The 12,278-nt window shown below is 41.5% G+C and overlaps 1 protein-coding gene and 1 non-coding gene across 3 annotated transcripts; one reads left to right on the top strand and one right to left on the bottom strand.

Moving 5' to 3' along the window:
- The first annotated feature begins 482 nt into the window (after positions 1-482).
- On the top strand, positions 483-554 carry trnad-guc (transfer RNA aspartic acid (anticodon GUC)). Its single transcript has one exon. It is a non-coding gene; the product is annotated as a tRNA-Asp (tRNA).
- Positions 555-3,992: 3,438 nt separating this feature from the next.
- LOC116377441 (6-phosphofructo-2-kinase/fructose-2,6-bisphosphatase 2-like) lies at positions 3,993-12,272 on the bottom strand. 2 transcript variants are annotated; one of them, XM_031839086.1, is made up of 15 exons: positions 12,094-12,272; positions 11,431-11,527; positions 11,262-11,328; positions 11,110-11,184; positions 10,965-11,021; positions 10,735-10,859; positions 10,097-10,304; positions 9,389-9,535; positions 9,204-9,308; positions 8,527-8,656; positions 6,684-6,746; positions 6,534-6,598; positions 5,316-5,501; positions 4,737-4,800; positions 3,993-4,006 (listed from the first exon to the last, which is right to left on the bottom strand). In XM_031839086.1, exons 1-14 carry the CDS (start codon positions 12,203-12,205, stop codon positions 4,753-4,755), a joined length of 1,485 nt encoding a protein of 494 aa, XP_031694946.1. In that variant the 5' UTR covers positions 12,206-12,272; the 3' UTR covers positions 3,993-4,006; positions 4,737-4,752. The 2 variants fall into 2 exon arrangements, with proteins under 2 accessions (XP_031694946.1, XP_031694945.1); XM_031839085.1 differs by having other exon boundaries at positions 3,994-4,461.
- Between the last annotated feature and the right edge of the window lie 6 nt (positions 12,273-12,278).

Genomic DNA, 12,278 nt, shown 5'->3' with positions numbered 1-12,278 from the left:
CACACACACACACACACACACACACACACACACACACACACACACACCTCAACAGAAAATGAAGCAAGTTCGCACTTCATAACAAGTGAATCCTGCTGTCAGACATCAGGTACAGTCCAACAGCAACGAACACCAAGTTAGTTAAAGATAAACAAAAGTAAATTGAAGTCAGTATGAGGAATTTTACATTCTAAATATTAATGTTATCAAATAGTTTGAGGTTTAAGTACAGTAAAAAGTACAATATGTACTTGTAAAAAGTACAATATTTACTTATTTAACATTTTTAGAGGCTCCCTGTTTTTCTGTTAAAGGTAAGCAGGATTTCTATACTGGACTTTTTTTCATCACAGTGAAGCAGCGCTTTTACAAACTATACTTTAAAACATTTAAAACACACTTCACATCTAATTAATATTCATTAGCTACTCCATGTCAGCCCATTGATTGGTTGGATGAGGTCACATGATCCTTTACACTCCTCCTCGTTAGTATAGTGGACAGTATCTCCGCCTGTCACGCGGAAGACCGGGGTTCGATTCCCCGACGGGGAGTAATACTTATTTTCTTTTTGTTGTATTTCTACTACTATTCTTTTGTAAATAAGGTAATCATAACTCTGTTCAACCTGTGGTGACGACTGACAGGAGATTAAAGTTACAGACCTGCTTTAGCTGATTGTAGCTGTTGATGCATTGTTTCGGCTGCATCAACTCCGCCTACATGCTGCTCAAACGCTCTGTATGTTTGGAAGCACATACCTGTGCGAGCAGCTTTTCTCTGTGATGAAGGTGAACAAAAACCCACACAGGAGTCGTCTCACTGATGCACACCTTCACTCCATCTTGAGAGTTTCCACAGCACAGAACTTAACCCCAGACATTATTCAACTGGCAGCCAAATACAAATACAAACGTTTAGCCTTTCTTTAACTGAACTGAACAGCTAATAAGTGTACTTACTTTCGCATTTTAGAGTCAGCTGGGTCCATTTCCCACCGTCACACTGCGCAGCTCGGCTTCCTCTGTATGGACTGAAGTCCTCTGCGCATTCATAATAAACCTTCTCCCCGCTCAAGAACTTCTGCATGGCCGCATATTTCTTCACTAGGATGGTGTTCGGGTACTCCGGTGGTGCCGAACATGTCTTTGGTACTTGAGCTATTTTTTTTTTTTTTTGGAAGATCAAAGAGCTAAAATATAAATAAAGAATCTCAAATGTACGAAATGTGGATTTTACTTTAATTTACCTGAAGCAAGAAAGGCAAAGGATGAAACCAGAAAAATCCACGGGACGTTCCTCATGTTTGTTAGTCCGCGAGGCTGCGTGCAGTAAATAAATCCTCTGAGACAGATTACAAATCAAATGCCAGCAGCAGCCTCGGATCAGGCAATTTATAGAAGAGGGGGTGGCTCACCCGGAGCAGCCCAGCTGATCGACATCACACGGAAACAAACACAGGGACACACGTACTGCCACCTTATTCCAACAATCAATATAAATCCAACATAACCCATGGGTGCCATATGGTGATCTGCAATAACTTTATGGGCTAAACCAATTCAATTTAATCCTAAACAAGCCAAACAAGCAGATAAACTATTCGGGGTGCAAACGTTTTCCAAAACATTCCCATGATCTTCTAAGAATTCAGTTTAACAAGTTAGACGTTTATAGATGAAAGAAAGTCAACATGTTTCTACTGGAGGGGAAAGAAAGTCTTATGAGCTTTTTAGAGACATTAAGGGAACAGAACCCCACTGCACTTTTACTAATAAAAACCAAATAGACCACAGAAATCAAATAAATTAAACCCAGTCTAATAAATATTAAATTGAGGTATGTTTTAAACATGTTGTAAACCTAATTTAGATCAGTCAGGGCACTAAATGGAATATGACACAATACAATTCAACAGCACTTCAAACTACAGTCGCTATAAATGCAGTTTATACTGCACACAGTTCAAACACCTCTCTAAAACAATTTAATAAAAAAACTAAACAATTTGACCTCCTGTTCACTAAGTTTATTTTGAAATGTAATTGTATATTTGCATTTCCACTCATTTTAAACTTGTCTTTTATTAGTTGTACACTAATTGAACTGTATGAGACTCTTGACCCGGTCGCAGAGTTTTCAGCCTCTCTGTCTCTGGTTATTTTTAATCAAGACAGACCACTGCTTGGTTTCCTTGTGGTGGAAAGTCACAACAAAGCTTTGCCAGCATGGTTTTGAGTCACTGTGACTGATTTTACACCCCGGCCATAATGGTGGAAACAGCAGGCAGATCCTTTTTATTTATGCCTTTTAAAGTCATAAAAAAGTCATATAAAAAGTCTTTGAAAAGTCATTAATTCATAGTATATTATGCCATAAAAATTCTTAATAAATCTATAGTTTAGTATTTTATTCAAGATACTTTGTCATACAGCAGAATTATGGTCTGTAACCTCCAGTGAGCAGCAGCAACAGAACAAAAGAAAAACAAGACAATGGAACAGAAACAAGCAGATGAAAAATAGATAATGGGTACAGATTATGGATTACATGTAAGCAGTGTCTTTAAATAGTAGCCGCTACATCTGTGGTACTTAATGTATATTTTATGACAGTGGCTCTCAACCTGGTGGTCAGGAACCCCCAAAAAGATGAATCTATGGGGTCACGAGATGAGCGAGTCGTGACCTTCCTCTCTTTTGTAACATACTGGATAATTTTATCCTCTCGAGTCACGAGAAACTATCTCGGAGGGGAACATCATTCTTTGGTTGAACTGAACTCGTAGACAAATGTAAACTGCGACCAGACAAGAAGACATCGCTCTGGTTTAAGGGGCCATAAGCCAAAAAGGTTTAGTCGTGTTTTATGAGATCTTCACACGTTTTGAATGTAAACATCCTCACAGAATCTGGTAACTATATACAGCCATCAGAGGAGCACTTTCATCCAAAGGGACTTGCAGCATGAACATAATGTTGCTCTAAATAGAAACGGTGTCATCTCATTACAGTCCCTCTGCCTCTGACACATGAAGATGTTTTGACCCCTCACACTAATGATGTAGCGGTCCGGCCCGAGAATATTAAAACCAAAAGTCAGCTACAGGCCTCTGACCCCAACCGTCATGGCCTGATGGGCATCTGGACAGTTCAATTATAGGCATTGTTTAGTCTGTTTCTTTTCTTCTTCTTTCCTTTGTTTATTCATGTATGTTTGTGTGTTTCTGCAGTTTATTATTTAGTATATATTCATGTGTTATGTAGTTTTGGTTTAAGTGACCGTGATCTATTTTCTTTTTGTTGAATATCTTTAATCAGTGTGGAATCCACACATTCAAGGATCATTTCAGGCGTCAAAGCAACTTGCAGATTAAATTCTCTGAAAATACGACTGATTGGGACGTTTCCTCCCCCGTTTCCCTGATGACTCACCCTGCAGCGTATACATCATTTTAAACACTCAGTGAGCAGAGCAAGAATAATAATTGCCCTCTTGTTCTTTGAGCTCTGGTGATGTTAGTTTGGGGACATGAAGTTTATCAAACAGAAAGGCGACTCCCAGTGAGCTCACACACACAATTCTTCACCAAACTAAAAGACTTTTCTGAGGTCAAAATAAAGAGACGTCAACGTAAACACTGCGATAAAATGAACTTTATTAAAAGGAAACATGTACGGTATACAGTGTTCAACGAGCAGCTCGTTTTAAGACATTCAATCCTATTGTCATACATACCTATTGTAGTCCTTTCAATAAAGGCACTTTTTTCCAAAATGTTGATTTATTGCTGATAATCTAATCAAAGTCATGTGAATAGATGTTATCCATGTGGTTACTGTGAAGCTAGTCATTATCATACAGTATATACGATTGATTTACTTTTAGCTATGAAGAATTGAATTGCATTATAATTCAAGAGCACTTTGTGTTTGAAATATTTGCATCAGTTTCACGGAACTCAAATGTCGTCAGCTTGACATCGACACAGCTGAACATATTAAAGCTGGTATGTGAGTGGAAGGCAAAACACAAATGAAGAGAAGAGCAGAATAAGTGTCACAGAGGAAATAAGCACAGTATCTGCTTCAATGTTTTTTACAAGGCAAGACGAAACATTTCATTACTTTTTACAGCCCGTGTCTGCCTACTGCAAGCTTGATAAGCTTTGAATTACACTTCAAAATTAAATTCTTACTACATCTTATGAGACCGCCCGAGGAAGGACGCTCATCACCTGGGAATGTTGAAAAGGTAACTTAAAGGAAACTAAGGCTGTACGTGGCTTCCTTAAAGAGAGGCACTCTCTTACAGTAAAACTAAAAAGAGGAGTAAAATTCACAATCAACATGTTCTACATCTAATACAGCATAATATGACTGTAGACTACAGTATGTGGAGTGTACAAGGGGTTTCTACATTCTTATATATCGGACCTGGATCGCAGCCTTGATATGAAGGCTATTGTGCAAAGGCATTGAGTTCATGTATGTATGTGCACACCAACACACACACACACACACACACACACACACACACACACACACACACATAACATATCCAATGAAAAACAAAGAGATAACACATGGTTACACAGATACAGTGTTTAAGAATGTAATGTGGGGGGGGGGGGGGGTTTACTGCTGGTCTTGAATGGCAAAACAAAGATGTGAGATATTCGAGGTGGAGACCACAGATGTTCCACATGATAAACAAGAGGACGATGCTGAAAATACCTCTTTCTGTGGTTCTTTAATGCCGCTCGCCTGTGTGTGCTGCACTGAAACCGTTCACAGAGTCCTGCAGGACAGAAAAAGGGGGGAAGGCAGAAAGCGTTAAGAAAAACACCAAACCAAGAGACGACTGAGGCGTTTGTTTTGACTGGCACCGACTGAACTTGAGCCAATATTAAAATCTGAGGTCACCAGCCGGAGTGAAACACTCCCTTTCTGCCCTCTTTTCAGTTTATGAGCTACAGAACATTTAAGAGAGGTCGCTTTATGAGGCAAATCACATTCAAGATGTGTGTGAAGGCCACTTTGTTAGTTCTAAACACCTTTATAATGTAAAACATGATAATACAGCTCTGGGGTTGTACTGGGCCCTCATCTCTGGAATAACACATCTCAATATACAGAGCAAAGAAACCAATACAAATAAGGCCATATACATATAAATCTAAACTAAAATTATTCAACTATTCATCTTTCCCTTGCTGCTGTTTCATAGCTCCTTCATTTTTCTATTGTCAGACAGTTTCCTCTTTATTATCTTTAAAATGATGAATTACATCCAGCAACACTCACTGCACTGACCTCGCTTTGTAGCATCTCTGCCCCCTCGGACGCCTCAGAGAACTGCATGCTGGGTAAAGTAGGAGCCTGGGACATGCGAGCATGCGAAGGGTTGCCCACGCTGTACAGGCGCGGCCGTTTGATCTGGTCTTGGCTGGACAACGGGGTGAAGCTGTTTCGTCGGATGAACGCCGGCGGCACAGCATTCTGGGTAGTGAAGAGCAGACAGTGGTGGGCTGATTAACATGTGTGTGTTTTTTGTGTGTGTGTTGTACTAATTAAACCTCTCCTACTGAAGCTCTGAAGTCACTGTGTTCTGTGTAAGTGACTGCTGGAGAGCCAGGAGAGAAAAACAACCACTGAAACAAACAGCCATAAATATACAGACCATTGCTATTTTGGTCTCAGCAGACCGGCTATTTCTCAGCCCATTTAACAAGAGCTTTGTCAGTTAACGTGTTTATGTGTTAACACCCACTCTGTCTAGGACTCTTGGTTTCAACAGTCGTCACTCATCAGAAAACAAACTCTAAACCGGGGAGCAGATATGAAGCGGGCGGATTAGGAAATAAAGACAAAAAGCCTCCGAATGTGTCGTTGGGATTCCCGGAATAAACACAGATCACTGATGAACATCCAGTTCACTGTTGGGGGATAGAGTTTGCTTCCCGACCATAAACTGGTATCTGTAAAAGCAGATGTTATGAAAATGTGCACACCTCACAAATACAACGGTAACGAATGGTTTCTAGAGAGAGCCGAGGCTGATTCGATAAGGTGGATATCTATTACATTGGAGGCTTTTTATTGATCTCGTTTTCATTTGGTCCTTTACTGTGAGGGCGCTGCTCCCACAGCTTTAACACGGACCATGAACTGCAACATCACTGGTTCGAGTAAACAGCCAAAAAACACTTTAAAAATCTAAATTCCTTGTGAGGCACAAGTATCTTTCTCTATGAGCGTTGACCGGAGGAACCAGCCAGCCTGGCTCTGTCTGAAGCTAACAAAAGAAATTCAATATATCCGATGGAAGGACTTTTGAGGTAAAGACTCCTGGAAGTGTGGTTTGACCTAAATATAGCCGTGGTCAGTTTGTCTAGTCATGATGTAGGGGATGACTGATTCTACTGGCTGCACGCACTAGAAACGTGAACTACTGAACTCGACTGACAACTTCAGACAAACGTCACAGTGTGTTTACGACAGAACTTAATTAAAAAAAGGTCACGAGCTTACTAATGGTCTGTCTCTGTGTGTGTTGACAGCCTCGACCTTCAGGTCAAACATGTCCACCGTACAACCTGGAAGAGGGAGACAGGAGAACAACACGTCACAACCCAACAGAGGAGGAAGTTTAGTCAACTTGTGAACAGTGAAGTGACTTACCGTAAGCAACGGGGGTGAGTTTTAGGACAGTGTGCAGGGGACACTTCAAGTAGGGCAGATCATCTGTGCCAACAAAAGAAACAAAATGTCCAGTCATGTTTGTGTTTCCCCCTCATGTTTGGGATGCACGGCGCTGTATTCAGACTGCAGTGCTACTTGTCCCTTACGGGGGTGCAGTGGGATGAGATGCCAGTCAGAGCTGCACCCACACGGTTTGGTGTCTGCGGTCATCACACTGTGGTGGAGATGCTACAGCCACTTCCTCTGCTGACTGACGAAACCTCATGCCTAATTATGGATTTGATTTTGAGCAGCATTTTCCACTCGACCCACCCAGTTATTACTCAGGCCTGTTATTTGTCACTGAGTGCTTCCACACATGTTTACATGTGCTTTATTTAATGCAAGTACAATTATCTTAGAAGAACAATGCCATCCAAAAGCCAGAGTCCACTATCAAGAACTCTCTAGAGTGCAACCCTGTAACTTCACTAGTTTTGTTTTAAACAAAGCTCCAAAAGGCAAAATAGATGTTAGTGTTTATGATCTGGTCAGGATTTCTGCCATCGTGGAACGCAACAGCATTTGCTGCATTGTGAGCTTGACGAGTGATCGTAATTAGGTGGGAGGCTACCTGCCCTCCGTCGTTCATATGAGATCTTAATGTGTCGTCAAATAGAGAAACTGAGATCACTTGAAAAGAGGAACAAAATCAGAAATGTCTTTAATGAATATGTGGAGAATCTGCATTCTGCATTTCTTTGTCTTTGTCATTTTTAGTATTAATACTGTTTAATTGGGGGAAAAATTAATAAACAGAGTACAAAAACATCTGCAAAGTCATCATTTCTGACGCTCTCTTTTAGAGCGTCACGGAGTCTTTTGACACACGGTCGAAGTGTATGTTAGAGGTCATGATTCAGCGCCTGATTAATATCATTGCTTTAAAATGAATCGTCTCCACACAACTTTAAGCAAGTGTCTGAATATAATAGACTATCCATAAATGTGTAGCTGATGATGTAGCTCAGGATAAGTCCAAACTTGAGGGAAACCATGATGCTGATGTGGCCCGGAGTGAAAATGAGTTTGACACCCCTGGTTTACCCTGTTTTACGGCAACAGTTCTTTGTTTGGGTCGAGCCAAATGCTTCAAGTCACCTTTGTACTGCGTTTGAAAAATCCAGACTGTGGCGTCCTCTTGTGGTGACATCAGAGAATACACTGTGTCAGATGGCAATATTCATTGTTTCTAAAATATGTTTCCTTACTATCCTCCTTACTGTCAAAATAGGCTGAAACATTTACAGCCATGATCTATCCATTGGAACAACCCACAGGTAAATCACTACTGCGATTACAGATCTAATTACTGAGAGGGTCCGTTTTAAACAGCTGTGGTCTGGAGCTACAACACCAACTAACAGCAGCCTGTCAAAGGCCAAATTACAACCAACCAAAAAGGCCAAAGTTTGTGTGACAGACTACTAGACTGGTGCTACTGTGCTTGTGCATCCACTTTGGATGAGTCTTGGTCAGTCGTGCCACACTTCTCTTCATTTAGGTCTCTTAATTGCTCCTCTTCTTGCACCTTCGCAAATCCAGAGTACGACAGATTTCAATGTCACAAATAGACCTAAATGTTGTGGTGTTGAATGTGTTCTCAGGGGAACAATATGATCTTCAATAAGCCCTTTTGTTAAAGAGGGATTGAGTAGAATGGTCGTACAAGTTTTAGATAAATGATAAAAACAGCTGTTCGCAGAGACTCAGCAGTTTACTGTAAATATGTTTCTATAATGTGAGGCTTCGTCGAGGCTCGTGTCATGTTTCTGCTTGTTACCTGCGCTCTTGTCCAGGAAATAGGCGAGCAAGCAGCGCATGACGGCCTGGTGACAGAGGACCAGCACGTTGCCCTGTCGCTCCAGCTCCATGATGACCGGCTCCAGCCGCTGAACCAGGTCCTGGTAGGACTAGATCCAAAAAGGTACAGACAAGTTTGATTCAGCTTTTATTGAAGATCATTTTCCAGTTCATTATTAAACAATATTTATCGCCTTGTGGTTGTGTGTTTCCGCCGACCAGTCAGCGTGAGTAAGTCATAACAGTGACTGTTCCGATCATCACTTCCTCAACTGACAACTATATTTATAATCAAATCTAAAAAACTATGGAGGTCTCTAAAGCGATACCTCATTAAATGGTCAAAAATCAATTACAACGTTTACGTCCATGTCTGTCCAAAATGTCATCATTTTATCCTCTGCATAATTAGCCCATAAATTCTTGAGTTGTGGCCAACAACCTTTGACCACTAAAATCTAATATTCATTCCTTGAGTCCAGGTGGAGGTTAGTGCCAAATTTGCAGAAATCCCCTCCAGGCGTTCCTGAGATAACACATTCACCAGAACGACGACCAAACCGAAAAAACATAATGCCTCCGGCCACGGCCGTCGCAGAGGCACAAAGAAACATAATGGGCAGAAGCATTACAGACTCTAATCTGTCAGGCTGTTACCTCTCCTCCCGGATAGCGGTAATGGTACTTGTCCTGGCTCCTCATGGCGAACTCCTCTGGGTACGTTTCCTCAATAATCTCATAGGACATTTCTTCACACACTCCCTGAAACACAAAGCAGGCGAATAAAACACACGCCCTCACAGTGAACGCCTGTCTCTTCAGCTATAGATGAGAGCACCTACAGCATCTATTTCATTGAGGATCTTCCACTGCTCGTAGGGAACTCCCAGCTCCTCTGCCGTCTGAATGGTGCGCCTCAGCTGGCTCGTCCAAACCTTCAGGTCTGACAGATGGTGCTCTTGAACAAAACCCTTCAGTGCTGCTGAAAACTGACAGGAGGACATACGAAAGAGACGTTTATGCTGGAGAAGAGACACCCAAACACAAAACAGAAGTTACAAATATTCTCTTCGTCTTCCTGGTTTTATGCTAAAACTAATTGTTTACAATGTGTTGCTTGATTTTATAACTTTCAAAAGCTTCTCAAGTTGTTCTGGACATTATATCAAAGGACTAGCTTGACATTTTGGCACAGACGCTTATTATCTTGCTCAGAGTGATATGAGAAGATTGACACCGCTCTCATATCTGTCCAATAAATGTGAAGCTACAGCCAGCAGCCAGTTAGCTTAGCTTAGCGCAATGACTGGAAACAGGGGGAAACAGCTAGCTAACTAACACACTCTGTCTCTTTTGTTTGATACGTAAAAAAAAAAAAAAAAAAAGAGCCAGAATAGCTGTTTCCTGTCTTTACTAATAAAAGCTGCTGCTTCATATTTAAAAAAGCACATATTAGAATGGTATCATAATTAATTAAGTGCGCTTCCAAAAATGTCAAACACTTCTTTTAAGACTTTTGGAGATGCTGCTGGGATGAATAGTTAGAGCACCTGTCTCCCTCTCTCTGACAGCTCAGAGTCTCCCCCGATGAGTCCCTCCACGTTGTGATGGCTCTCTCCGTGCCGACAGAGGTAGATAGAGTGGGAGTGCACGTGGATGTTCATGAGGTAGTACACTATTTTACTTTGGATGTAGTCCTGCACCTTGTTGACCAAGAAACGACGGCCAACATTGATGACCTGGATGAAGGAGAGGTTCCTGTGTGTCAGAGAGAAAAAGAGGACAACGGAAAGTGAGTCAGTGCGGTAACTCAAGACTCGAAGGGCGAAGGGATACCTGGTACTTTTTGGTGTAGTCTGAGTATTCTGATATTTCATTCATCACACGCTTCAGGACATTCTGTGTCATTAGCAAGGACGAGGTTTAAGGCTATCAACAAGTATTAATTTAAGCCTAATTTAAGTTAGGTTACTTTATTCATTTTAATACGTATGCCAGCTCCTCAAATCACAACCCATTAAATAATAGACGATAACCAACAAGATCATAAAGTAGCTCCTGTTTCCACCTGGTGGACAGTTTATGTTCTGTTCTTACCCCCATAAAGACAAATCATCTACAAGGCCAACACAAGGAAACTACTGAGGACAGTTAGCCATAAAAGACTTACGGCGTGAAGCTTTCTTACTTGTCGTGTTCATCCGGATCCAAAGGTTTGTAGGTCACTTTATAACATTCTATTCGCTTCAGAAAATCCTCCATGACGCTTTCTCTGTCCCTCTCAGGGTAATCTGGGCTGGACACCTTCACGTCCTTTTGTGAGAGAAACATGTGTAGAGATGATGCACTGTGAAATCCAACGAGGACAAAACTGTGCTTCAAAAACAAAAAACAAAAAATCATAAAAGCATCATTTACCAGGATATTTGTCGCGATGACGTCGGGATCGTCACATATTGATTCGACAAAAAACACCTAACGAAAGGTGTTAATCATTAGAAATTCAGAATTCATGTGAAGACACACTGAACCTCAATGGTGAAATCATGAACGTAACTCTGACCTTGTATGAATTATCCTGAGCAAAACTAAGGATGAGCTCCCTCCTCTCTCTGGTGGTGTTGGTGGCGTCAAAAACCTGACAGACAACACAAGATGTTCAGCCCAAATCAATTCATATCCATAAACAATAGATTGAGTGTTTCGTGTCCTTACAGCGATCTGGCCTCCCTCCTCATTCAGATAGACCTTGACATCCTCCAGGGCCACCAGAGCACACTGCCTGAGGAAACACAATCAGTACATTGATCAGGAAGTCAAAGGGAAAGGAGTCAATCTACGACACCAAATTGGGGCAACGCGAAGAGAAAGCTTTCTTACTCACTTTCTAATTTGCATTGCTTCTTTATTGTCATGTCTGAAGAAGTCGTAGGACTTGTAGGACTGCACTGCCTCTCTCCTATAGACGCCGAGGTTAAATACTGCAGAGGGAACACAGAGAGAGAGAAACTGCAGACTGAGCCAGCTGAAAGGGGGTGGTGACATGTACAGAACTATGAATTAACAAAGCACTGCCTTAAGCATAATATTTTCAGATAAGTAATCGCTTTTTTTAATCTATGCTATATTTAGACAGCACAGTCCCACCAAGAGACAAGATCTCTTCTTCCTGGTCAAGACGGAAGCAGTTTTAAACAGAAAACAATTCCACATGTTAGGACACAAACAATACAAAAAGAAACAAGAGAAACGGCAAAAGAGGAGACACTCACAGGCCCTACCAGCGATATCCACCTGAGTCATGTTTCCTTCAGGGCTGTTTGTACAAGAACTTTAAAAGGTATCGTCCCGGGTAGATAAAAATAGAAAGCAGTGCATCATGGTGCCACCCTGATTCAAGTTAGATGCACGTCTGCACTGCACCTTCCAAAAATAACTTTTTATAGTGACTCACTGAGGCTCTGAATCCAATCCTAACTGTTTATGGACAGATCAAACGTTACAACATTCATAAAACTAAAACATGCGGTATTGCTTCCGTACTGACCCTTCGTTGGCACTCCAATCCAGTTGAGGTAGCGTGTCAGCTTCTTGGACATGTAGGTTTTCCCTCGAGCGGGCAACCCAATCATCACTATCACAGTTGGAGAGTTGGTCATGTAGGAGGCCCAAGCTGCAGTTTGCGCACACACACACACACACACACACACACACACACACACACACACACAC

Source organism: Anarrhichthys ocellatus, unplaced genomic scaffold (assembly GCF_004355925.1).
Source record: "Anarrhichthys ocellatus isolate YVR2014 unplaced genomic scaffold, GSC_Weel_1.0 scaffold1255, whole genome shotgun sequence".
Classification (NCBI taxonomy): domain Eukaryota; kingdom Metazoa; phylum Chordata; class Actinopteri; order Perciformes; family Anarhichadidae; genus Anarrhichthys; species Anarrhichthys ocellatus.
This window is presented reverse-complemented; position numbering and strand designations above follow the sequence as displayed.

Bases quoted from the DNA above. Each gene is read 5' to 3' on its own strand.
- LOC116377441 (XM_031839086.1), bottom strand. From the start codon at position 12,205: ATGACCAACTCTCCAACTGTGATAGTGATGATTGGGTTGCCCGCTCGA. The intron at 11,528-12,093 runs GTCAGTACGGAA...TTCCCTCTGCAG, and splicing joins GATTGGAGTGCCAACGAAGG to TATTTAACCTCGGCGTCTAT. The intron at 11,185-11,261 runs GTAAGGACACGA...GTTGTCTGTCAG, and splicing joins AGGAGGGAGGCCAGATCGCT to GTTTTTGACGCCACCAACAC.